General features: G+C 52.3%; 1 protein-coding gene across 3 annotated transcripts in view; it reads left to right on the forward strand.

Moving 5' to 3' along the window:
* The window catches only part of RXRA (retinoid X receptor alpha), a 105,701-nt gene that overhangs the window by 64,511 nt on the left and 14,162 nt on the right, over positions 1-27,028 (forward strand). For 2 of the 3 annotated variants that reach the window (XM_063316004.1, XM_063316003.1), the window contains exons 2-5: positions 6,915-7,180; positions 15,197-15,347; positions 15,934-16,113; positions 25,730-25,786. In XM_063316004.1, coding sequence (XP_063172074.1) covers positions 6,915-7,180; positions 15,197-15,347; positions 15,934-16,113; positions 25,730-25,786 — 654 coding nt within the window. The remainder of the gene's footprint in view (positions 1-6,914; positions 7,181-15,196; positions 15,348-15,933; positions 16,114-25,729; positions 25,787-27,028) is intronic. The other variant, XM_063316005.1, reaches the window with a different exon arrangement.

A 27,028-nucleotide genomic window follows, 5' to 3' on the forward strand; every position in this document is an offset into this window, starting at 1 on the left:
TTTCCATTTGGATTTTTGTTCCTCATTAGCAACACCAACTCATGGCCCTTGTCAAAATGTCTGTTTGCATGGGATTTGTTGAGCATGCATGTGCCGTGTGGATCTTCTTGGCACAGGAAGGAAATACCCCTCTGCATGGCCAAGCTTTGCTAGCCGGTGCTGATTTTTACACTTGATACCTTTGAGTATCTCCATGACGGCTTCCAGTCTGAGGCACTGTATTGATGGGAGGTAGCGCAAGGTCAGGAAATACACCCTTTAAAACTCATCTGCCTTTTTGCAGGGAAGGTGGTTGGATGATGAAGCTGTTCTGTTTTCCCACCACCTCTCAGCGCAAAGCTGATCCACATGCTGTGTAGGCCAAAACTTTCTCTGTCATATAACAGGTGCATTCGCTGAGTTTCTACCATGTGCTTAGTTGTAGACTTGATTTGCTTGTTTATTTTTGTGGCTTTCCAGTGTGCAAATTGGAAAATGTACTGACTCCCTAAGCCCATTAAGCACCTTGGGGAAACCCAACAGTCGGGGTGTTCACCCATCAGCTGTGCCCAAAATAAATCACAAACATGGTGAGGCACACTTGTGACTCTTCCTGTTCTCTTCAGCTGCTGCAAGGGTTGCTTGCTTGCCTTTTGCCTCCCTCTGGTGCAACCTGGGGTGGGGACTGATCATGACTTGGGGACATGAGACCAGCTGTTTGTGAGAAGGCCAAGGACCTGGGTGCAACCCCCAGGATTTATTTATTTATTTATTAAATTTATATCACCGCCCATCTCCCCCAATGGGGGACTCTGGGTAGTTTACAATAAAATAACACTAAAAACATAACCATCTAAAAATTACCATTAAAATATACATAAAAACAACTGTAAAATCCAAGTGGAGATGGAACACAATCACTAAGAGGTGCTATGGCGCCAGCCATCCCCAGGTGGAGCTATCACTCTCCCCCTCCCAAGCAAGGCGGCAGAACCGGGTCTTCAGTTTCCTCCGGAAGTCCGAGAGCGAGGAAACCGGTCTCAACTCCGGGGGCAAGATGTTCCAAAGGGCGGGCACCACTGCAGAGAAGGCTCGCCTCCTGGACCCCGCTAGATGAAATTCCTTTACTGATGGGGTCCACAGCATGCCCTCCCTGCCTGACTGGGTGGAACGGGTCGATGTTATGGGGACGAGACGGTCCCTCAGGTACCCTTGTCCCATGCCATGTAGGGCTTTAAAGGTGATAACCAACACCTTGAATTGGACCCGGAAGAAAACTGGTACCCAATGCAGCTTGCGTAACAGTAGTGTCACATGGGCTGATTTTACAGCGCCAATAACTGTCTGCGCAGCTGCATTCTGGACCAGCTGAAGCTTCCGAATGCTTTTCAAGGGTAGCCCCATGTAGAGTGCATTGCAGTAGTCTATATGGGAGATGACAAGGGCATGAGTGACTGTTCGGAGGGCATCTCGGTCCAGGAATGGGCGTAGCTGACACACCACCTGGAGATGTGCAAAGGCCCTCCTGGCTGTGACTGCCACCTGCTCTTTGAGCAGGAGTTGCGAGTCCAGAAGGACCCCCAGGTTCCTCACTGGCTCCGAATGGGGAAGTGCCACCCCATCCAGAACCAAAGAAGACAACTTCCTGGAACCTGAGGGGCCATCAATCCACAGCCACTCTGTCTTACCAGGGTTCAGTTGAAGCCTGTTGTTCCCCATCCAGGCCCCCACAGCCCCCAGGCACCTGGAAAGGGTGGAGACCGCATCACTTACTTCACCCAGGATGGAGATATATAACTGGGTATCATCGGCATATTGATGATACCTCATCCCATGGTGACGGATGATCTCACCCAGCGGCTTCATGTAGATGTTAAAGAGGAGAGGAGAGAGTACCGAACCCTGCGGCACCCCACAATGGAGGGGCCACAGGCTGGATCTCTTCTCTCCTATCACCACCAGTTGGGAGCAGCCCTGGAGGAAGGAGGTGAACCAGCGCAAAACTACACTGCCCACCCCCAACCCCCTGAGCCCCCCCAGAAGGATACTATGGTTGATGGTATCGAAAGCCGCTGAGAGGTCACGAAGAGCAAGGATGGATGCACTCCCTCCATCCCGCTCCTGCCAGGGATCATCCATAAGCGCCACCAATGCAGTCTCCGTCCCGTATCCCAGCCTGAAACCTGGCTGAAAGGGGTCCAGATAATCCGTTTCCTCCAAAATTCTCTGGAGTTGCAACACAACCACTTTCTCAACCACCTTTCCCAAAAAAGGAAGGTGGGAGACAGGGCGAAAATTGCCCAGTATAGTAGGTTCCAAGGATGGCTTCTTGAGGAGGGGGTACACCAGCACCTCCTTAAAGGCAGCCAGAAACACCCCCTCCCTCAAGGATGCATTAACCATCGCCTGGACCCAACCGCAAGTCACTTCCCGGGCTGATTTTATCAGCCAGGAAGGGCATGGGTCAAGCTGACGTGGTTGCATTCACAGTCCGGAGAATCCTGTCCACTTCCTCAGGCCCAACAGGATCAAACCGTTCCCAGATAACAGGGTAAGTACATTCCCCTGGCATCTCCCCAGACTCCACTCCACGCTTAGAGTCCAACTTAGAATGGATCTGAGCGATTTTATCCTGCAGATGCTGTGAAAACTCTTCCGAACGGCCCTGTAGGTGGGTCCCTGGATGCCCTTGAAAGGGTCAGGTTGGGGAAGGCAAACCTTCTGCCCCCTTGAAATCCAGGTATGCATTGCATTCTGGTGGTGAAGCAGGCTCTGAGATTTGCATCCTCCCCATATTTGCCCTCCTGATGAAAGACTGGGAAGCCTTCTCTTGCCTTGAGGCTGAAAGAAAGCAGGTGGGTGAATGCAAGCTTTACTTGGTGGGGTGGGTGTGCACACCTGAGTGTGCAGTCTGACATACCTGCTGAGACAGGACCTGCTCCCTTCTGCTCTGAATGTTTATTCTGCAGGAAGTGTCTTGAAAATAGATCAGCGACCTTACAGAGATTGACATCTTCCAGTGGAGAGCAAAATTGCCCTTGCTTGCTGTGCCTGGGATGCCTTGGCACTTTTCTCCGCAGGCAGAAATGGGGTGTCGAAAAAGGACCCCAAGGCTTTGTACCTCCATACTGCAGGAGAGACATTTCCCTTCATTCTTCTTCCACTGAACTTTAGCCCTGAGTTTGGGGCTCAGCCCCACCAACTTTCTCAAGTTCAAACCAGATGCAAACAGTTCGACTGATGTCTTCAAAACTGTCTGTGGAATAAAATCAGAGGGCTAATTAATGCCAGAGCTTTTCTCATTGCCCAGCCTTCCTTTCGGTAAACTCATGGAAGCCTTCCAATGCCACTTGTTTATAATAAAAATTACTATTTTTAGAGCAATCATCTGAGTGGTATACAGAAAAAGAAACCATAAACTATAAAAATGCAAACGAAACATTAAAATGAGAACATGGCATTAGAACATGAATAAAATAATTGTCAAGGGCAGAACACAAGAGATGTCAATTGCTGAATGAATTCCTTTCTCTGGCTTGGAATACAGGAGGTCCCTCCCTGGTGTGGTGGATGCAGATTTTGAGTAGATTAAGCTTGGATGGAAATACCCAAAGGGTTAGAAATGCATGAAGGAAGTGGCTGTATTTGAAGGGAGAGAATTCTCTGCTGGTGTGTTTCTAAGGTTATGAAATGGATCACTCCCCCAACAGCATATTCTGCATCTGTGTGCATGATCATGGCCTCTTTGAATTTATTTAATTGAATTTATATGGGGTTTGGGGTTCCTGGTAATATTTTGCCCTCCTGTTGCCCAGTCAACGCTTTCTCCCCTCCCCCCCTTTTTAAGAGCGTGGCTCCAGCAAAAATGTCCTGGCACTCGGACATGTGTCTGCACAGAGCATGTAAACAGGATGAGCTAGAGAAGCTGGAGGGGGATGGGCCCGAGGGGGCTGGCAAGCGTCAGCCCGAATTTCAGAATGCAAGTTCCTGCAAGACTTGGGCGACGGCTGCCATCTCGCCTTGTCGGTGGGGTGAGCTGCAACAGCCACCCGCCATTTACTCTGTTTGCTGGGTGCTAATTGTGTTTTCAGGGCTGCAAAGCAAGGAAATCCTGTCATAGGATAAGGAATGAAAACAGCAGGAATTAAACTGCCCGGGCCAAGGGCAGCAGTCCAGTTTCAGTCTCCAGCATCCTTTACTTTGCCACAAAGGGGGTCTAGCCAAGCCTTCCTGGGGAGAGCACTGGGGGTAGGGGGGGAGGACTAAAGCTGGGAAGACCCACCCAGCAAGCAGGATGGGTCTCCATTGTTTGGTCCCAGTCAGCAGCCCAGCACCAGGATTCCTGCTTCGAGCATGTCAGGTCCAGGGATATGGAGGGCAGCGGTACACGGGGACTGTGGCTGGGCTGCGGGCAGTGGGTGGTGGCGAGGGGAGCCCAAAACCCGGATGTTTGTGAGCAGCGGCGGCGGCAGGGTCCATAAAGGTGTGAATTCGGGCATTTCTTCTGAGGTCCCCGCTTAACCCAGGCAACCAGTGCCCTTGCCGCTGGATCGGGCAGCACGACGCACACTGATGTGCTGCCCTGTGGCCCTTGAGCCCTTGCCTCAGGAAAGGATAGCGAGGCTCTGTTTTGCCAGTGCCCTTCCCATTGGCCAGCCAGGCAGCAGTGGATGTGGCTTGGACAGGGCAGCGGGTCAAGTTGGAGAAGTTTCCTTGGAGTGTCAGGGCCTGCCAGGGAGTTTTGCATTCTCAGCTGCTCTGCAGCTCGACCTTGTTTTCTCGGAGGACTGACTGGGCAGAGCTTCATCACTGCCCCCTTCAGTGGGTTTTGTGCTTGGTAAATGTGGCCGATGGGCAGGGCAAGTGGCTCAGTCAGCCAGACACTGACAAGGTCTGTGCATTTGTGCAACACACTGTGCCTTCCCATCTGATTAAGCAAGTTGTCTGACCCAGGACCCACTTCTCACCTGGGTGGACTATGCTGTGGTGGGGGGAGGAGACTCCCACACTGACCATCCCATTGGCGTTGCAACCAAGGACCTTTGCCAGCACTTCCAGAGGAATATCTGCCGCCCTGGCCGCGGTGTCCTTGTGCCTGGCTGCTAGCAGCAGTTTCTGCTGACTACTTGGCCCCCAAAAGAGCAGGCCCTGCTACATGCACGGATGACGGTTGGACACTGTGGCAGCAAGGGGGGATGCCTGGTGGGCCCCGGGCTTGGACTGTCTTTCCCCAAAGCATTTTTAGAAGAATGTTTAAATGGTGGTCGTTTAGTTTGATTTTAATTTTGCAAACTACCTTGAGGCAGTGTACAAAATGTTCCATTAGATAATTTCACACACTGCCCAGTGTAATGTTGGCTGCAGAAAGTAGATGTTTCCAAAACAAGAACTGATTTGCTTGGTTATTGCATTCACACTTCTAAAATGCTGAAAATACTGAATTTTTGATGTGCCTTTGGGTCTGCATTGAAGTGACTTTCCCCCGTTTTATAGGACACTCATCCCATTACTGTGCAGCTGCAGAGGGAAATTCTTGCAGCATGTCAGAGATGACCCAAGGGATCATGGCCACAGCACCCCCATGTCAGAAGGGGACATGCTCTTCAACGTGCTCTATATTTTAGCGATTTCCACACTATCATATGTCACTGATGTTCCTGCAGCATGGCTGACATGTGGGTGTCAGTGTGGGGTGGTGCATGAGAGGTGCACTACCAGCTCTGGACTGATCCCAGTGATGTGGACCACAGTCAAGAGAGCCGGCCTCCCCCTTGGTAGTCTCCCTGATTGTCCTCCAGATGCATTGCAGGAGGCCCCGTCAGCACAAAACAAACAGAAAATGTCAAGCCCCCAGTACATCTGGTGGAGCGGGGTATTGATTTGCAGGCTCATCCAGGTGTGTGCATGTTCTTTATGCCTCCTGACTCACCTCTGAGGCCAGAAGAGGATTGTCGCCCCCCACCCTGCCCCGTGTTTTCCGTTCTCTTCTGCAGCTGAGCCATGGCTTTGACCCAGACCAGCTCCCAGCACAAGATGCCAGGCTTCTTTTCCTCTCTCTCTCTCTCTCTCTGAATGTGTGTTACTTGCTGAGGCTGTTAGAGTGGGAGGACCTGGCCCCCCGAATTCCCGTCAGGGAGTTTGGGAAGGAGCGCCAAGCCTTCTTTTTGTCCTCACACCCCCCTTGGAGGCAGCAAGGCTGGCGCTCTTGGCGCTCTGCTGCCTTGGAAGCCCATCCCACTCAGCCCCACCTGGCCCCACCAGACCTTCACGTTGGGGGGGGGGAGAAGAGCACAGTGTTTTTTCTACAGGAAGGCCAGCTTAGGGCCTAGGGGGCATCACGTGCTTTGTTTTCCCACAAACTTAGTTTTGGGGTTTGCACCTCTTTCCACTGTTTGATTTAGCACTTAGTTTTGAAGCGTGGACATTGAACCTGGAGTGCTTGTTAAGTTTGGTGGTTTTTATTTTATATTTAATATAAAGTTTGGTGGTTACATTTGGTGGTTTTTATTTTATATAAAGTCCACTTTGGTGGATCCATAAGTAGAGGAATGACCTTAAAGGTCAGTTAATAACACAGGGATCTCAAATTTTTGAACTTACTATTTATGAGAATTTTTCAATTGCCTCAATGTGGAATTTTGGTGAATACCAGCCATGCAACCGACACAAAACTCAGGAGAGTTTCTCTGCCTTGTGTCGAAAGTTTTTTTATGACACTGTTGATCATGAAGCCTGTTGTGACCTCTGACATTATGTGCCCAAACATTGCTGGAATGAGCATTGCCCCCCCCCCCCATTTTTAAACTGTGTTTCTATAACATGTCATGGACTCTTTCCCTTCTGTTTTGAGCCAAGGGCGTTCGAGATCGGAAGGCTGGAAATGCCCCCACCCGTCTCAGCTCTGCTCAGCTTGGTTTCTTCCTTTTGCTTCACAGATTTTTCCGCCCAAGTGAATTCCAGCTCCTTAAGTTCTCCGCCGAGCCGGGCCCCTATGACCACGCCTGCCCTCCATCCCTCTATGGGGCCCGGCCTTGGGGGCTCCTTGGGGTCGCCCAGCCAGCTCCACTCGCCCGTCAGCACCCTAAGCTCGCCCATCAACGGCATGGGGCCGCCCTTCTCTGTCATCAGCTCCCCGATGGGGCCTCACGTGATGTCTGGACCGTCCACCCCCGGCCTGGGATTCGGAACCAGCAGCCCCCAGGTGAGTCACCGGCTATCCGAACTGAGGGGCGCCTGTGGAGAGGGGGCTCTAACAGAAGGGCTGCTGTGGCCGATTCTGTTCTGGAGGCCACGTGTGTGTGTGTGTGTGTGTCGCTCAGCATCCTTTTGCTCCAGATTGCGTCCTGCCACTTCAGGTCCTCTTTACCTTCACACCTTGGCAGCTGGGCAAGCCACCCTCTGTCTTCTTGGTGCAGATTTTTCTGAGGAATATATTAAACATTAAAAACTGCACTGTACATAGCTGTGTGGTCCTTAGAAAGACACGCAGGGCCACATGTGCTTCTCATTGCTTAAGAATAAATGTGTGTGTTTGTTTTTTTATCACGCCATGGAAGAAATGCTGTGGGTTCGTCCTGGGACCTTTCAGGGCCTACTTTCTCCCATAAGTGCCACGTTAAGCATCATGTCCGGTGGTGGGTTTACAACCAGGCATGCCTGGTGCTCCCCCTCTCCCTTTGTGCCCACTGAAGCGAAGCTCTCATTGTCCGGCGGCCTCTGTCACAGGTGCTGCCTGAAAGGGGGTCCCCTTGGCTGCATAGAGATCACTTCTGCAAAGAAAATTGAGAAACGTGTGGCTGCTAAAAGAGAATGAACGATGCTCAGTGAATGGAGGGCCTCATGCAGAACTGCTCCTGGGCAGCCCAAGCGTGCAGACCCTTTGCCTCCCCCCACCCTCCCTGCTTTCATGCCATTTTGAAGCAGCCGGTGCAGGATCGGGAGGGCCGTGGTGTGATCCAGGGGCTTGTCCTGCTCCTGAACAAGAAGGGGTCCCAAAGCCGTCAGGCCCAAGGGCTGTGCGCTACCCAGGAAAGCCACGTTGCTGTTCCTCCCATGCGATGGAGCAGTCGGGCATCCTTCTTGGGAGGCTGCAGGATGGATGGACCCGAAGGTGATGTTTTCCAGTGAGAAGTCCCCCCTGCTAGGGAGATCGGCCCTTCAGATAAAAATAGCGACAGCTCAGACAGCTGGCCACCTGTTACTGGCGCCGTGGCTCCCCATCACACATTCATCCAGGGAAGGAGGGGTGGGGTGGCCCAGCGGGGTGGGGGAGGCCAGGAAGACACGGTTCCCGCCCACCAGCATTGCTGCTGTTCACTTGATTGATTCCCGCTGCTCCCAGGGACCTGGGCACCCACCAGGCCTTTGCGTTGCTCATTGGCCTGATTGACTGCAAGGGGGGGAGGAGGCAGCCTGGCCAGCCCTGGGGATTAGGATGACAAGGGGGTGCTGAGTGTCTGAGGGAGGGGCCCTCCTGGGATCCGCACTGCCTGAATTGCCCTTTTGGGAGCTGGAATGGGAAAGAGCTGTAGGACACAAAGTGGAGGGGTTCTCGTATTCCTTTTGCATGCAGGAAGGCTCCCCAGGCTGTATCACAAAGGGAACCCAAGAAGCTCAGTTCAGGTGAGGCCCAGTGGAGAGCCTTTGGCAGAGAGACTCTGGCAGAGATGGGCAACCTTGCAAACCGCCTGGTTCAGCCCATGGAGTTTGTGGAGAAGTGCTGTTGGCTGAGGGCAGGTGGCTTCTGAGTATGCACGAGCGGCTTTTCCAGATGGCCTGCGTGGAGGTCGGAGGCAGGGGTGTCTTTCAGGATTGCTGCATTCAGCCCTTGCAGCACCCACCCACCTTCGTCCACCCTCAAATGCCATTGTGGCTCGGGAAAGAGTAATGGGGGATTTCCTTAAACTCCGGCCCCTGCAGCACCGGCCCATAGAATCCCGGCAAATGTGGATGCCGGGCAACTCGAGGGTTGAACCCCCTGCTCTGCTCTTTAATTCTGTGCCATTGTGTGACTGGGATGGTCTTGGAAAGCTTCTGTGCCTATCATGACATCACAGGAGCCCAGCCAATGAGAAGCCCAGAGACTGGCCGGAAAGTGCCGTGGTTCTTTACTGGTCATAGGTTTCCCTTCCCTTTCTTGGGGGAGCCGAGGGGGGTGTGAGATGTGGGAGGGCTGCCCGCATAGTTTCTCCTGGGGGTCAGAGGAGCAGCATCAAGGCGGAAGGGGCCCAGGAACCCCGGGTCCTGTGAAAGTCACCCATCCCCAGGGTGTCCATCTTCAGCTTAGAGTCAAGCTGAAGATGGGGGTCAGGAAGGAGAGCCACCCATCAGGAGCGGCCCTCTCGCCCATAGCTGGTCAGATACCCTGCACTCCAGCACCCAGTGTGGGGAGAAGAGGGGGCTGCTTTCATCCACCTTCCCTCTGCATTTCTGGAAAAGGCTTTGCCTTCTGCCCAGTTTTAGATCTGGAAATGAAGACTGGAAATGCCTCTCCATATTCTGACAGCGCCCAGGGAGGGGTGGTCCTTGTTTGCTCCTGGCTCTTTCTCTCCCTCCCTCGTGGCTCACCTGCCCTCCCCCTCTTCTCTGCCCTCAACCAGAAGGAGCCCAGCACAGGCCCTGGCAGGGGGACAGAGGAGAGGCTCTCCCGCCCCCTCCCGCCCCCTCCAGCCTACCAGGCTGCAGGGCTAACGAAGCTTGTGTCCCATGGTGGAGCAGCAGCTGTGCGGATGGAAGGATGGAAGCGTTGGGTCGCTCGCAATCTGCTTTGGCCTTCTCAGAGCTGCAGCTCTTGTGCCAGGGTGGATGCTCAGACGCCAGGGATTGCAAAGGGGCAGCTGCCGGGGGGGGGGGGGCTCTCCTCCCCCGGGGCGAGGGGTTAAATGGGTCTTGTCACATGGTTCAATTTGAGGCAATCTTGCTGTTTTCGATTTTGCTGGTGCCCGTGATCAGAGCTGTGCCCTGTGTTAAGAAAACCCTTTTCTTGGGGAATTTCCTGGCCTGTTTTTATGCTAAGGGTTGCCTATAAAGTGTGCATCCTTTTCTTTTGCAATTTGTATTATCTTGCAGAATAATATTCCAATTTTGCTAACTATAAGGAGAGTCTCTGGTGCTCTGAATTGCGACCACCCAGATGATTTCTGCTCAACTTCAAGCATATCTAAGCAGCCCCAGAGCTTGAAGCTTGTCCTGCCAAGAATCAGCACGAAGTATGTGGTGCAGTCTTCTTACAGACACACACACAGCCCCTGGATAGGGCAGTCAGCTCAATTCCTTTTACCATTTAGATAGGAGTTCTGAGGATAGAATTGCTTATTTATATATTTTTAAAAAGGTCATTCAATCTTTGGCTGCAAAGCTGGGGAATTTGAGCACAACCCATCAGCCCCTTTTGCCCATTCACTGCAGTGTGCAACCGCTCCCTCTCTTCATTTGGCACCTTCCGTGGCAGAACCTCAACCTTTGACCAGGTGGGTTGCAGCAGCCATCAGGGCTGCCTCGCTGCCTGCTTTGCTGAGGGCTCTCTGGGGATGCTGTTTGGGGGCGGGGGGAGGACCTTCTGGAGGAGGGGGGAGTTAATTGTGCACTGGACTTGGGCTGCCAATAAAGTTAAATAAATAAATAAAATAATTGGTGCCCAGCTACACAAGCAGGTTCTAAATAATTCCCTCAGACAAGAGCCAGAGGCCAGGAACAGGCGAAGCTCAGAGGCACCGGATGGTGTCAGGGAAGGGGGAGTTAGCCAGTTGCTCATTGCCCCGGAGGACACACAGACAAGTGGTGGACAGCCAGACTGACTGGCACCATTCCTTGATAGTCTGTTCCTTCTGATGAGGCTGTCTCTTGGGGTGCAGGATCCTGTTCACACACTTCACGGATAAATCCACAATCATATTATCGTGTGAAACCCTTCCAGCATTGGTCCCATTTGAACAAGACAAGCACTGGGGGGCGGTGGAGTGATTACTTCTCAGCCTTATTTCACTGTGCACCCCAAGTGGAAGAGCCCTGTGGTCCAGGGAGGGCTCTCCCCCTCTTTCCTTGTGTGCCCCTTCTGGAGATGGGTGGCAGGAAGGGTTTTGCTGCTGGGAGAGCAGAGGGGGCCGAGGTGCCGCCCCTTCCTCGCGAGGGGATTTGTAAGGTTTCAGGCTCCCCTAAGAGGTTTCAATCGAAGTGAGTATTTTTGCACATTGCTGGCAAGGCATTCAAAAGAGACAATAGAAAAGCCAAAAGACCAGTGCACTCCCTCGCCAGCAATCAACACCCAGATATGCAGAAATCAACACTAGGATTAACACCAGATTAACACCACAAACAGCACAATACACCCTATTCAAGGAACTGTTAACTCAGTCAATCAACCAAGCAGCAAACAACAGCCCAATCAAAGAACTCCCAAGAGAGAACAACACCCCCACCAACACAAGCTGGGCAGGCCACGGTATATAAACTGAGAGCAAGGCCCACTCCCTCTTCGCACTGAAGATGTTGCTGAGTCTGGCAAGGAAACGTCTGCAAGAAAACAACAAGGCTCAGAGAGCACCAAGGACTCCCCTAAGAGGTTTCTTGAGGGTAACAGCATTTGGCACTGGAACCGGTGACCCAGAGCGCTGGGTGTTTGTGTGTGTGTGCATGTGCACACGCATCCAAGTAGAGTCTGGACGCCCATCTTTTGGGGTGTTTTCATTTGGACCTGTGTGATGAGCAGCAGCAGAACTGGACAGCCTCTGGGGCCCAATTCCTCAGCATGGGCCACGGTGGCTGGGACCGATGGGCGCTTAAGTCCACCCACAGGGAAGGGCCAGGTCCTCACCCTGGGCACCCTGGCGTTGCACAAATGGAAGAGGAAGGCTGTCGGTGCCTGATGGGGAAGGAAGCCCACGCGGCGCCAAGACTTCCAGGCAGGGCCAAAAGGGGAACCCCTGGTGGGTGGGGGGGCATACCCTCTGGAGGGAGGCTCTGAGTCAGCACCCACTTGAGGTTTCAGCCAACTCCCAGGGAGCATTGGTCTTGTCTTGTTTTGTGTCAGAAATGCAGGGAGCCTCGGTGCAGGCTGGGCAGAAACACAGCCCCTAACCCCCTTTGCAACGCTTTCTCCTCCAGTGGAGGGTGTCCTCCAAGCCCCCTTTGCCCCTTCCTCAGAAAAGCTAAGTGGAGGTTGCCCAGATGAAAGATGCGAGGAGGGCAAGAGCTGGGCCCCTCTCACTGGCCAGGTGCCCCCCAGGCGGAAGCCCCACGGACTGTTGCGCTCTCTTCACCCCAGAGGCCTCCTGGGGCTGGCATGCAGAGGGCAGGGAGACCTCCCTGGTTTTAATGAGGGTGGTGGTTCCCACGTTGCAGTCTTAACAAATGCACGCCGGGGTTTTGAAGGTTAGTAAGACCATTGTTTTTTGGCTTTAATGGTAATGTAATACCTTAGAATATTGCGGTTAAAATGTCTTGTAATATATTGGGTGTTTCATGAGACTTGAAGGGAATTAGGGTCGTTCTCTCGCCCCCCCCCCGACCCCTGCCCAGAGTGCCCTTGCGAAAAGGTTGAATAATGTTCCTTGGAAGCCCGAATAGCGCTGCTGTTGGCCCCCGCTTCCCGTCTGCCTCCTGGTCTCGGGCAAGTGGGAAGGTGGGGGAGAGCCGGGCTTCTCCTCTGCTAGAGACGCCCCCGTTTCGCCCCCGAGTGAGAAGGAAAGTGGGGGATTTTGCGCCCGGCGGCTTCGGTTCCCGGGAGGAAGCGGGAACAGGAACAGCAAAGACGTCTCTGCCGGAGATTCCGACTCTGTGCCGGAGCTGCCTGCGAGGGCCCTGCCGGGCTCGGGGAGGCGCATTCGGGCCCTGCATGTTTGGCCCCCACGAGGGGAAGCGGCGGCCCAGCTCTGCCCCTCCGGAGCCTGCGCGTCTCCAGGCCCGCCCCACCACCGGCCTCCCTTGAGCGGCCGGGCCCTGCGTGGCTCCTGCAGGTAGCGACCCGAAGGCCGAGAGCAAAAGCCCTCGCGTGGGGATCCCCGCCTCCCTCCGCTGCCGCCCGCCTGGTCACGCTAGCTGGGCGCGGGGAGCGCTTGGGGCCGGGCTGCCCTCTTGCTGCCGGAAAGGAAGCTGCTCCCTGCGGATCGGGGATGCGGGACTGCTCGCCTTTGCCTCGGGCGGTGTTCGTCCTGCCTTTCGGGAGAGCAGGCGTTTCCCGTACGACGGACTGGGAGGAGGCCAAGTAGCCGCTGCATTCCCACGAGCCACTTAGCCCGTCCCCGAGAGCAGCCGCGTGTTAACTTCGTGCCGGCCGTTGGGCCGCGGGCTCCCCGGACAGTCAGGGTTGGGGCCGCACGCTCAGCCCCAGGCCTCACAGGAAAGTTCACAACTGGAAGCCGACTCCGCCTGGCGCAGCCTCGCGCTCTTGAAGTAGCTCGGCTAAGCGCGCACAAGGGCCGCCTGCTTCTTGCTCACTGCTGTTTGTTTGCGAGCTTTTATGCCGATCCCCCCTTATCTGACACAGTTAAATGAGGGAGTTTGGCGTCGCGGCTTGGGATGGCTCGCTAGGAGATGGTCCGCCTGCCGTCTTTGCGCCCGGGTTGCCTTCCCTAGACGTGCCAAGGCCCCACAGCTAACCGAGTCAGGCTGCTACGTGGATGACTGCAGCTGCTGGGTCTGTAGCTGACAGGCTGTGCACTCCCAGCCTTTCTGTCCCACCAGGGTGCCATGCGGCTGCTCCTGGGCCCACGCGGAAACCCCTGGAGGATTCTGGGTTTCAGGCCCCAATCTAGCAGGGCTAGAATCCAAAGTCTCCCTCCTCCGCACTGCCCGCTGGGGGATTCTGGTTGGGTGGCCAAGTTGGGCCTCGAGCTGCTTGGGAGGGTTAGGGTCCAGCGGTGGAGCTCTTCAGGCTGCTACCGTCTTGGAGCCTGACCCACGTTGCCAGACTGCTGGGGCGAGAGCGGCCTGCAGAGGAAGGATGAGCCAGGCTGCCTTGGGAACTTTGGAGGCAGGAATGTATAGAGAAATGGGTAAGACGTGATAAAATGTTCATAAACTTCTTTTTCATGAAAACGTGTTATACATGGCTGAAAGAAATAAAGAATATTTAATGCAAGTATGTTCAAAACAGGGAGATCTATAAGCTGAATTTGCCTGCAGTGTTGGTTTCATGTGACGGGGGGGAGGGGGGTGGTCCTGGTCCTGTGACATTCAAACAAGCCCAGTCAGAAGGTCTCCCCCTCAGCCCGGGCAGATTGGGGGCCTGGCATGTGGGGCTGGCACAGTCTGCGAGACTGAGGCGTTCCGTTGCTCTTTTGTGGCGGGAAGACTTCTCACTTCCCAAACATACAAGCGAACCACGAGATAGGATTGTGCTGATGGCGGCATTTTTCTAGAGAGAACAGGGTGGTTTACAAATGAAAAAAGCGCACAGAACCACATTGGATTTGGGGAAACTGTTTGGGAAAAGGCATCAATTTGAAACAGGAGATGCAAATATGTATTAAAAGAATGAACTTGAAAATGTGTATGTTGCAAACTGCTGTGGAAGTAGGTGAAAAATGAGAAATAGAGTAAACCCAGAACTGGCATGAAGCACCGCTTCCTTCTCTCACTTGCATTAGCACAACTAGTTCATGTGAATAGGCCTGACCCTCCTCCCCCCCCCGCTCCCCAGGGCCATTCAGAAGTCACTCTTCCAAGGACAGAGGGGGTTGCTGGGTGCTTTGGGATCATCTAGGATGGCTTAAGGTTTTGTGAAAAGCCTCCCTACTTAGGTGAGCTTTCCGCCCTGAGGCTGCCATTCAAACTGGCCCACCAGCTCCTCAAGGGGGGCATTGGAGGAAAGTGCAGTCCTGGCCGCCCAGCACTGGGACAGGAGTGGATGCTGCCCTTGGGGCCCTGGCTGGGATATGAGCTGCTGCTCAGAGACCCCAACGATCCCCCTGCTTCCGATCCATTGCTTGATGTTCAGGGATCCCCACCTCCCTCCTCCTCGTCTCTCTGAGATTTGACGAGGGCCTTTGAGGGGTGCTAAGAGGGACCGATGATGGTTGGGCAGCGGGGAGAACGGGAGCCACGGTGCAGGTCCATCCAGAAGCCTCTATTTCCTGATTGCCCTCTGGGGTCCTGCCTTGTTGCTGGGCCAAGCTGTGCACCTTTGCCCTGGCTGGTCCACAAAACTGCCCTCCGCAGCAGGTGCTGGGGCCAGGTTTCTAACCACAGACCTCCATTTCTTGTCTCCGTTTCTTCACAGCTCAATTCCCCCCTGAACCCAGTAAGCAGCACAGAAGACATCAAGCCTCCCCTGGGCATCAATGGGGTTCTCAAAGTGCCAGTGCACCCTTCTTCTGCCATGGCCTCCTTCACCAAGCACATCTGTGCTATCTGTGGAGACAGATCGTCAGGTAATGTTGACCTTGCGCTGTTGCCTGTGATCGAGCAATTTCTAGCTGGAATCGGTGCTCTGCCAAAGTCTCTGTCCCCAGTTAGTTTTTAACTGCATTTTTGGCAGAGAATGGAGTGGGCACAAGACTTCTTTGCACTGACTGACTAAGGACTCTCCTCCCTCTCTCATGAAGCGCCCTATGCGCCCTTCATGTGTAGGGGACTCTCCCCACCCAGGCATGACTCGGGGGAACTTCAGGGTGTGGCAGCTGAATCTCTCTGTCCGGATTCTGGCGCCATCACTCTGAGTTGAGGTAGCTCATGTCCCATTAACCTTTGATTGAGTCCTCCCCTGGGTGGCAAGAGGGCTTACTCTTAGAAAGGAACATGGTGGCTCTCCCCATCCCCGGCGTTGGAGGGCCATCAAGATGCTGAAGTGAAATGGAACTGATCTCTTTGAAGCCAGCAATTTAGGCTCAGCCCCGCAATCCAGCTTGCATTGCCATGCCTGTCCCACCCCACCGGGTTCATGGTGCCATGCAGGGCCTGTGGGTGTCTGTGCCCGCCTCCTTACTACTGGCCCCCCGTCTTCTCTCCCCCCCCCAGGCAAACATTACGGGGTGTACAGCTGTGAGGGCTGCAAGGGGTTCTTCAAGCGGACAGTGCGGAAGGACCTGACCTACACCTGCCGGGACAACAAGGACTGTCTCATCGACAAGCGCCAGCGGAACCGGTGCCAGTATTGCCGGTACCAGAAGTGCCTGGCGATGGGCATGAAGAGGGAAGGTAAGGCCAGAATCGAGGGGTGGGTCACAGTTCTGTATGCTGTCCCTCATAATCAGTGTCCATCTGGTGGTCAAATAGTGTGGAATCATAGAATGAAAGGGCTTTGGAGGTCATCTAGCCCAGCTTCCTCTAAACTGGACAACTGTGATCTTTTTGAAATAAGAATTTTATTAGGTTTGAAAGAAAGATAAAAACTACAAAAACAAAAAAAGAAAAAAACTACCAAAAGAAAAAAACTAAAAAAGTGCAAAATGTAAGAAAAAAGAATTTTGGAGAATACATAAAGTGACTTCCGACTTTCAACAAAAAGAATATACAGCAATTTCCATATTCAATCCCTTATTCTACCGTATATCAAACCAAAATCGCATTATTTCTATAAATTTTTCCATTAGCACATATACAAATCACTAATGCAATTGCTCCTTCCCCTTACAGAAAAAAAAAAAGAAATATATAGATCTCTAAATCAACTTCCCTTCCCCTGAAAAGCAACATTTATTTAATTATTTCCTTCCTAAAGGTAAAGGTAAAGGTTTCCCTTGACGTAAAGTCCAGTCATGTCTGACTCTAGGGGGCGGTGCTCATCTCCGTTTCTAAGCCTTAGAGCCGGCATTGTCCGGAGACACTTCCGGGTCATGTGGCCAGCATGACACGGAACGCCGTTACCTTCCCGCCGAAGTGGTACCTATTGATCTACTCACATTTGCATGTTTTCAAACTGCTAGGTGAGCAGGAGCTGGGACTAGCAACGGGAGCTCACCCCGCCGCGCGGTTTCGAACCGCCGACCTTCCGATCGGCAGCTCAGCAGTTTAACCCGCAGCTATAACAAAAATCAAATTATAAAAACATATAAATTGTCTACTTTTATAATTAATAATACTACAACAAACTTGCCCCTAAAAACCAAGTAATTATTATTATATCTTATTATTATATCTTATAAATACCTTATAAATCTTATAGATCAAATAAACATTTAAAAAAATCCAGTCAAATCATTAAAGAAAAATTGAATCATATAAGCGTTAATATAAAACCAAATACATATTCTTAATTTTTTATCCCACATCGAAATACACCAGAGCATTTACTTGTCTCCATATTACACACAAGGCATTTTTCATAAAAAAAAATCAAACAGCCCAACTGCCCCCCTTAAAAAATCAGACTTCTCAGCAGAAAGCCTCCCACAGAACAGAGCCATTTGGTTCCTAAAACAGTCCCTGAGAAAAATAAGCCAGTATCTTGCAAGTTGAACTGTCTTCATCACCAAAGTGTGTTCGACACCTGGCATTTCTTCAGAGCCCAGTCTCGCTGTCGGTAATTAACTCTTCTTCTTCCTCTAGAACATCCTCAGCCTGTTGACAGATGTTAAAACTGATATTTTCTGCAATATCCCAAATATCTTGCAGAATAACTTGAAGGGTGTCATGGAAAATCTGTTTGAAACCACAACAAGCTCAGAGTGAAGCTCTGAGAAAATCTCCTTGAACTCCTCCATGTTTCAGGCAGTAGATTATGGTACCCCCGGCACACTTGGCTAGCGCAAATAGGAGCTAATGGGTTAATGAAAGGCTTTGAAAAGTAGTTGACAAAAAATAAAGTATGCTAACCAGCAGCCAAGGCTCCCAAGGAAATTGAACAGAAAACTGAAGACTCAAAAAGGGCAGCTTCAACTGTAGGAAAATGTTAAATCCTTCAAATTAGATACAAAAATAATAGTGGGGGAGATTATTATTAATTCTCAGTCCTCCTTAATGTTTAAATGGAAAATAAGCCAAAGTTTAAAAAAAAAAGATTTTGAAATTAATCCAGAAATAACGATAAGCACCAAGAGATTTTGCTTCTTGCTGTAGAAAGCCTCTCTTGGGGTACATAAGCTTTAAAAATATATAAATTGGGTGGTTTAGAAATGGGTGGCTCGACCTAGTGTCCCTTTAAGGCTGCAGTGGAGCTTGGAAATGAAGGTGTCCCCGCCTCCCATTGTCTCTTACTGGATCGTTGTGAATGCTGTTTGCGATTCCCTGGCTGCAAGACAGCATCCTGGAGAACAATTGGATAATTCTGAGCGTTTTCTTTGTCATAAAAATGCTCTTGGGCTTCAGGAAGAAACCTGTCCGTGCCCGCCCCCCCAAAAGCCTCTGCTGTCAGTTCTGCCCACAGAGCTCGCGGACAGCTGTTCAGTCGGCCATATTCCCACCGGAAGTTGACAACTGTGATCTTCTTGAATGTGCTTGAGCATTTGGAATTTATCTGCTGGCACAGCAGAATCAGTTGAACAGCCCTTTGTTAGGCCCACGCGCATTGCCTCGTCCCTTGTTCATGTGTGCTCCTCCTTCCTTCAGCGTTCGGGCCGGGCCAGATGGGGGTGAGGTCCCAGCCCTGCCACTTGGTTCTTGTAACATGCAGGTCAGGTCTGCAAACTGTGGCAGAGGACCCAGTGTGGTTAGGGGCCACTGTGCTCTCAGGAAAGAAGAGGAAAACCCCTCAAATGGTAAACCAGAGTTTTGTCAAACAGGAGTATTGCGAATAATACATGCTTTAGCATATCAGTCTGCATCACTTTTTAAAATCCTCACAACTCTGCATTTTTCCATGATTCCACACTGTTTATTTTGCATCAGCATCCATCCCATGGCCACTGGACAGTTATTTTGGTGTCCCTCTGGCCTGGGATGGCAACACTCTCTTTCAAATACTTGGATGTGTCTGTAGAAGGACTACAGACTTATGGTTAAAACAATCCATTTAGGATTGTTTTACATGGTCTGCCCAGAGAATGTTATGGAGTGGACTTCTCAGGAAGTGACTTTGGCTGCTGTGTGTCCTTTCTCCTCTTCGTGTCCTTAAAAGCCACCAAGGAAGAAGCCCCCTTCTGTGGGTTTAGAAGAAGGCTGGGCCTTGGTTGCATCCCCTTGCAGGAAAGTACACATGGCAGGAATTTCAGCAGGCAGATTCGTATCACCAGCCCTGTGGACCTTCTGGGAGGGCTTGGGGAGGTCTGGTTTCCTGCACGCACCTGTCTGCTTCCCCCCCATGGAGTCGTCCCCTCTCTCTCTCCAAACTGTGGCCTTCTCCAGAATTTGCGACTGGGGCGCAGGGGTGGGAAATCTCAGGGAGAACATTCAGATGGGTGTGATTAAGCCGGCTGCCTGCTGTGTGTTGGACGTGTCAGCCCTTCAGGATAGACCAGACTAGCAAAGTCTGCATGCTAAGACTACTTTTATTATAAGGCTACAGTAGCAGAACCGTGCCCGTCTGAATGGGGCGGGTCTTGCCTCAGACACTTTCTCGGGTTACATTCCGGCCTTGGACTCAGACTTCTTTTTTTATCTGACCGTTGTCTTGGTAGCGGCTCTTCCTCCTGTTCCTCAGGGTTACTTCTCCTGCCCATTACAGGAAAAGGCAGCCATGTTTGTAGGTCCTACAGGCTTTTTGCCCAATTGGTTGAGTAATTTTTGACTTGTCTTTTAAAATATTGCCATCTTCTTTATCCTCCCCAAAGAGTTCAGGGTGGAAAAAGGATTAGTCTTCAGTGGAGATTTTTTGCATCATCCAAATCCAAGTTAGTTGGCTACGAAACTCATGGGGTGCGACTAGTGTGTGTGTTCTCCCTTCCTGCCACCCCTCCCCCCGTGTACCTCCTTGCAGGGTTGTAGTGAAGACAAAATGCATGCTGTTCTGTTGCCTTGGTGGAAAGCTGGGCCACGAGCTCAGAGGAGCTGCTGGGAACAATTACTGATCTCCACGAGAGAGAGACAAGGCAGAGGAGAAGGACTTCTGTGGGGCTGGGAGGCCCTGTCCCCGCTCTCGCCCCATCGGGGGACCCAAGCCCGTCTCCTCCTCTCCCAGCCCAGCCACCCGCTTGGGCTGTCTGGGGTGACTTGGCTGGGCCTCTGCAGGAAAGGTGAGGGGAGGGTGGAAGCGGAGACTCTGCTGTGCCCTGGGCTTTGGGCTGTGGGTGGAAAGGTCAGGCCCCACTCTTCCTGGAGGAAGCGCAGGGAAGAAGGGAGCTTGGAGGTGGCAGGCCAAAGCGAGTTGCTGTAAAGCAGGTTGTGGGAGGAATTTGAGAAGGGAACCCGACTTCACTGGCCTCCCCATCCAGCGGCTCTGCGGCTTTGCTCGCTAGTCCTCCGTGATTTTTCCGCCTTTCTAAGTTAGTGGGCTTCTTGTGGCAGTGAATTCTGTAGGTTCTCAAGCATGGTTTGGGAGCTCCCTTCCTTGGCTTGTCCAGCGCTTCATGCTGGGCTTCACAGAGTCACTCTAAATCGTAGTTTAAGGGTCTTGCCTCACCATCCTCTTGGAAAGCAGCATCTTCCAGAGGGCAGAAAATGCTAGGCAGGTTGATGAGAAACAGCCCCTGCGAGGGCATCGGGAAGAAACCAGAAAAATCCACAGGATGAGTAAGACTTCTTCAGCTGAGCCTGGTGCCTGGCACCACACGGGCATCACTTTGACTTCCAGCCTGCACTCTGGGATTCCATGGTGGTCTCTCCTTAGCTTCCAAGCTGCAGCTGCTGAGTGCAGAAGGAAAGTGGCGCCAGCTTTCCCTTTAGCCCCTTTGCGAAGTGTTGCCTCCCCACCCCCCTTTGCTCCTGCAGTTTCATTGTCTCTGTGGAAGGCCCAGGACACCCAGCGTGGGCCCCAGCAGGATCTGCTCTGTGGCTGGCTCTGCGGAAGGTGCTTGGTGAGGTGATCGGACCCACAGAGTTGATGCCTTTGGGCGTTCTCCCGCGCTTGTGAATCCCAAGAGATGACTGGAATCGGGGCAAGGAAGCCAGCCTCTCTATCTGCCTACTCAGGCTGCTCATGGTGATGGCATGCCCACAGGCCGCTTGGGGGCACAAGCTGGGGAGCAGCTGCTGCTGGTGAGCAGATGGGCTGGTAAACCCTGGCAGTCCCTTCCTGGACGGTGTGGGCAGGTTGGCCAACCATCTGTGAATGGACGGGGTATAGGCTTGGCTCACTTCTGGACCAGAGACCCCTGTGCAGGTCCTGGTTGCCAGAGGAGGAAGTGAGAGACCTCGTGGCAGCTCACAGGCAGGATGGGAGAGACATGCCTCCACCCTCCTGCTGTTCTCTGGGAGCTCGTCTTCAAGATAGTCTACCTCTGGAAGTGGAATTTCCATCTGGATAGGACTCTCCCTTACCAGCCTTTCCAGGCATCAGACTCACAAAAATCTTGTGGGCAAGCTGTTCTTTAATGATTGATTGCAATTTTTCATACCCCTCTTTTCAGGTTAACAATTGTGGCTTACAAGAAGTAGAAATAACTGTAAATAAAAATGCACCCAACTGTTCAGAAACAAAATTTGCAGGGCAGTTGATGATAATGGCCCCATGGAGAGGCGCAGGGAATTTCAGGGGGGTCCCACTTGCCTTCCTCCCCCTTTGTTTGGCAGAGGAATGCAGGGAAATGGCACCGTTCTTTCAACGGGGTGGGGGCTTTGGTGCAGGAAGCAGCCCTTGGATTCCCCGGCCAGCGCTTCCTGCTTCGGGGCTTTAGCCCTGGGGCCACGCAGTGCCCCTGCCTCCTCTGGGCAGGAATCTAACCTCGGACGCCCCCCACAGATGGCTGCCAGCCTCCTCTGGAGCCCACCCTCTCGGGGTCTCCTCTCATATGCGGTCAAACATCTCTTGCCCCCCGAAAGCTTTTCTTGCCGCTTCAGATGGGGGATGGGGAGGTAGAGGACAGGTCTTGACTCTCCCTTGTTTGACACCCCTTCTGGTGTTTATTTTAATGACTTATTTAAGCAGTTGTAGGCCACCAACCTCTTTTAATGGCTCTGGATGCTTACAGCTATCTAATTAGAACAATAGAGGTACAATTACAGCACAGTTTAAAACAATAAAGCACTGGATTTTGAATCAGCTAAATGTTGTGTAATTAAAAGGCCTGGATAAATAGCTGTGTTCTGAGTATCCTCCCCAGTTCTAGCAAAGAGGCAGCTTGTTCCAAACCTAGACTTGCCCAGAGAAAGCAAATAGGCACAGAGGATGACTGTGTTCACAGCAGACCTGCAAAGTGGGCCGGGCAGACAGTGCAGGAGGGGTGCTCCTGCCTTCCCACCCTGAGGTGACTGGTGCCCAAGTCATCAAAACTGTGTCTTTCTCCCCCGGGTGGGCACCAGTTGGTTTCTCAGCCAAAGCTGCTAAAGGCTCTACTTGCCACGTGTCCAGGATCCTGCAGTTCCAAGAGGTGCCCCAGGCTGCCACCTGCTCTGAGAGGGTGGTGTGACCCTTTCTTCCCCATTCAGAGTAGGTCGTATTCCCATCTTGTCCACAGTGAGCTTCACATCTGTTCTCCCTTTTGGCCTGGAGACATTCAGAGCCCTCTGAGGCCCCCACCCTTGGTGGCCAGAAGAAGGAAGAGCTGCATAACCCTAACCTGTCTCTCTCTTGATACTGAGCACCCATTAGGGGACCAATCCAGGCCCAAATCCAGGTTGCAAAGGGTGAAGATGACACGTTGTTGTGCTGTCGCTTTCTCCACCAACCTGGCTTAAGAGGGGGTATTGGACACGGCTTGACTGTTGTGGATTCAGCTGGCTCCAAAGATGGTTTCCTAAGCAAGAGCGGCCCTGTTGCCTCTGTAAGCGGGCAGTAAATTCTGCCCTGCCAAGGGTTGCTGAGAGCATTCATGCTTCTTTTTTTGTGGGCAAAGTCTGCAGAGGGCCTTACAGGCTAATCCAGGGAGGGATCCAGCATACAGGGAGTGACATGGTTCGAGAAGCTTCTCCACCTCCTCAGAAAAACAGATTCCAGAACTGTCTCAAAGGAACATTATTGGACCGTGTGGTAGACTTCTTAGGAATGGATCCCAGCCCAAGCTGTTTGTGAAGCAGCACCCAAATTGCTTGCAGTTTGGCTCTGATGCAAACTGGGCATCAGCCAGAGTTGCAAAGGACATGGTCATCTGCTCTCTGGAAGCCACACTGCTACACAGAAGATGTGGCGATGCCGCTGTGGTACCTGCTCATGTCCTCTGCTGGCCATAATTAAAAGCGCTATCGTATCTCCCCCTTAAGTCATCTTTTCTCAAGGTTAGACGTGCCCAGTTCCCTTCTCAGAATACTTAGTTTCTAGCTCCCCCATCCTCTTCACTGCTGCTCTCCGAACCTCAAGCACTGAGGCCAGACCAGCTGGTCTGCCATTCCCTGGATTCTGTTGCTGGACAGGGGCAGGGGCTCCCTTCAGTGTCTGATGATGTATGTTCTGCGGGGCTTCCCAGAGGTTGTATGTGAAGATTTGGCCCAGGCCGTTCTGTACCCTGAGATACCCTGCATTGAGCCCTGGAGATCGAACTCATTCAAGGTCAATAGGCACTCCCTGATTATGTCCCAGGGAGGCCCAAGCTTGTATCCTGCTCCTTCAGCCAGCCCTTCCTAATTTCCCTCGGGAACACGTACCCTCTCCTCAGAGAAGACTGCCCCCCCACCCCGGGGGCTGAGGATTTCTGCCTTGCTTTCTCTTGTTCCTGGGCTACCTTCCCTGGGCATCTGATGTACCGATTCTTTCTTCTTTTTTGCTGAACATAGCTCAGAAGCTCATCCTGCACTCCTCAACATTGCCTGATAGCTGCCGTTTCTTCCGGGCACCAGCTTTCCTAACAGTTGCTACCATTGTTTTGGCCTTTCCTTGGTAGCTTTCCCTTATTGGCCTGTCCGGGTTTCTGCCCTTCTCTAAGCTCCAAGGGGTGATTGGTCAGATGGAGCCCGGGGCGCAGCAGTTGGCACCGTTTGCGTTGCTTGAGCAACAGAGGAGCAGTTTGGAAGGGCACTCGAAGAGCCCAGCTGATGTCCTGGGTGAGGTGAGAGGGAGGGAGCCCTGGGGGTGGGGGTGGGGGCTCTGCCCTCGGCCCCAGGATCTTTCTGTCGCTCCAGATGGTGGACTTTGTCTCCACTGATAGGACCGTTTAATGTTTCTGGGTTGTTTATCCTGAGAAAGGCTCCAGATCAGAAACTGTACACTAGGACAAATAAGAACTTTTTTGCCTGGCTAAAAATCTGTACTTGAATCAACAGATGGGACAGTTTTTTTCTATTATTTTCTTGCAGCTGTTCAGCCTTTGCTGAATCCAACATGGCACATTAAATCTTGCCTTAGTAGGAATGGTAAGGAAGATGAAAGCTAGATTTTCAACAGTGAAGAGGGCTAAAAAATTGCACCGGAGCTGTGGTGCTGGTCCAAAGCAATGCCAGGGCTGGGCAGACGACAAGAAAGAGTGTGGGCAACCTCAGAGCCGCCAGAGAACAGTGACAAAAGCCTGCCCCCCCTGCCCCCCCGCAAGCGGAAGGGAAGTCAGCGTGTTTGGGCAAAGTGAGTTGCTTTTCATCTGGAACGTGTGCGAATGGTGACAGTAGACTTCGCTCTGCAGATGACAGTCACATGCCTTCTGAGTCCAGGAAATGTTTGTGGCTTCCATGTGGTAGACGTTTGTGAAAGGGAATCCACAGAGGCTGTTTCTCAGTCTGAGAACTCGTAAAGGACTAGAAATGGTCTGAATTTAAATGCAAACATTTAAAATGAGATACACCCGCAACAAATTTTACACACAAAAGTTAGATTGCATTCTTGTCCTAGTAATGTGTTTGACATGATCCCCAGCATCCTTTGCACCTTGGGAAGAAATTCTGGGATGGAATGCGGGGGTGGGGGTGCTCTTTATGTCACACGCTGCCATCTTGGGTGGCAGGAATCTCCTGCCAGCCCTGGATGTGATTCATCTGCTGTGAGCCTTTCTTTGGCTGTGCCAAAACTGGCCATTATTCTGAAAAAACGAGTTTCATTTAATCTGAAGTGAAGACAGCATGATGGAGAGCCCTGAGCAGCGTAACATTTCCATTGTGACTTTTCCTGCCCCATCCCCTTCCTACTGCAGCGGATTAGGGGTGCAAGTGGCACTGTGCCTGTCCACCTTGTTCCCCAAAAAACTTCTCATTTCAGTTTGGGATTGTGGGATCCGGGGTGTGGGAGCAGAGGCTAGGAGGCAGTTAGGCCTGGTAATCTCAGCCAGGCCCTCTCCCCATCCCCCCATAAAAAGATGCTGACCCCAGAAATATCCAGGGTTTATTTAAAGCAGGCTCCCCAAAAGATTTGCAAGGTAATAAAATCAAGTAGCACATGCTTGTTCTGTGCAATCAGAATTTCAGTTTAAAGGAAGATGTGACATGATGGGAATTCAGGCACTGGCTATTCCTGGTTCTGCTTTGATGGGAATAAATGGCAAATAATGCCCCCTCCCCACTCTTCCTCAGCCTCTGTGAGAGAAGCAGCCTCGGCCGAGCAACGGCTTGCCTGTAGCAGGGGCGGGTGGGGGCGGGAGAATGCAGGCTTGGATGGGCCAGTCCCCGCGTGGCCACCAAGACCTGGTTTGAGGTGAGCAAGGAAGGAGGGCACCTTATAAAAACTGGACAAAAAATGCCACCCCCAACTTTCTCATCTCAGATAAATCCCTTTGGGGCAGTTTGGTAAAATGTACGAGTGCCGTGTGTTTAGATGGTGCTGCCAAAACTGAGGGCAGTGATAAAACCGTCGGAACATGAAGCAGCAGCAGCAGCAGCAGCATTTCCTCTAACAATGTTTCATTTCACAATTTCTACTCTATTACAGGGATGGAGCACCATCCATCCCGGCCCACAAGACTCCCTGGAAGGCAGGAGCAACCAGGTACTCCCATTTCGATATTACTAGACCAGCTGTTAAGCAGCAACATATGTTGGTGTCTCCAGGAGGGTTGTGGAGGTCAGTGGAGAGGCAAAGTCCTCCCAGGATTGGTGAGTCCTTCTCACCTGCTCCACCAAGACCTTTTCAGGAGCAGATTCTTTGAAGAGACAAGGAGATACATGCTGAAGGGATCCCCTGATCGAGGACCAATCTTAGAGGGGCCGGAGGGTCAAGGAGAGACAGTCCCTTTGTCCAGAGTGGGAGATGCCTTTGTCTGCCCCTCCCCACTCAAAGGGAATGGAAGAAGCAGAGCAATACGTGAAGTGAGAGGGAGGGGCCCGCCCAAAGGCACCGGGGGCTGCTGGGGCTTGTGGTGGACCTGAACGAGGGTCTCCGCCTGGCCAGGCCCGTGTTGCATCACGCAAACCTCAGTGCGCCCCAAACAGTTGGGATGGCTCAGCAGCACACTGCGGGTTAGAGGCCTCATTCAGGCAGGCTGGAAACGATGGTTTTCTGTGGCTCAGAATCCGCATTACTGAACGCACAGTCCGTTTTTTTCCAGTGCAGAGTTCGGAGCTTCTTTAAGCAAGCGCTTGCATTGCTAAGGCCATGTGCTGCTGATGTTGAAGGATAGGGCAGAAGTTCTTGGTTCGCGGTGCCCCTGGCAATCTCTAAACTCTGCGCCGCGGTGCCCCGAGGTGCCGCAACAAACTCACCAACAGTTCTGTTCATTAAGTAGTAAAATATTCCGTGGCACCCCTGAGGGTTTGGGAATTGTGGAATTGGGGACAGTTGGATTAAATTCTTTACCTGGATAGGTAGGGCTCTGCAGTTCCTGAGAACAAGCTGGTGGGTTGTTCCATTGACTGTGCCCTAAATAGAGCCTCCATGTGCAAAGGCAGTGTAGCTCAGTTACAGTGGTTCTGGGAACAGGTGGTGGGCAATGTCCACTTGCCTTCATTTCTGCTTAAGGCTTTCATACTCAGTGTCCTGGGTAGGCTGAGGTGGACTAGGGTGCAGCCGAATTGGACAGAAGTTACTCTGTCTCATGGCCAAAGTCCTGGAGCTGGGCTGAGGCCTCATGGGTGATGGTCCACTGGGGCCCTGTGGGGTGGGCTGAGGTTCTGCATGTCCCACCTATAGCTATGTGTGAGGTGCAGTCTGTAAACCGTGGTTGTTCAGCCAGGCAAGCACAACAATCCTCTTCCTTTGTGAGGACCAGCCAAGGCTTTCTCTCCAGATGCC

This window comes from Candoia aspera, chromosome 16 (genome assembly GCF_035149785.1).
Source record: "Candoia aspera isolate rCanAsp1 chromosome 16, rCanAsp1.hap2, whole genome shotgun sequence".
Lineage (NCBI taxonomy): Eukaryota > Metazoa > Chordata > Lepidosauria > Squamata > Boidae > Candoia > Candoia aspera.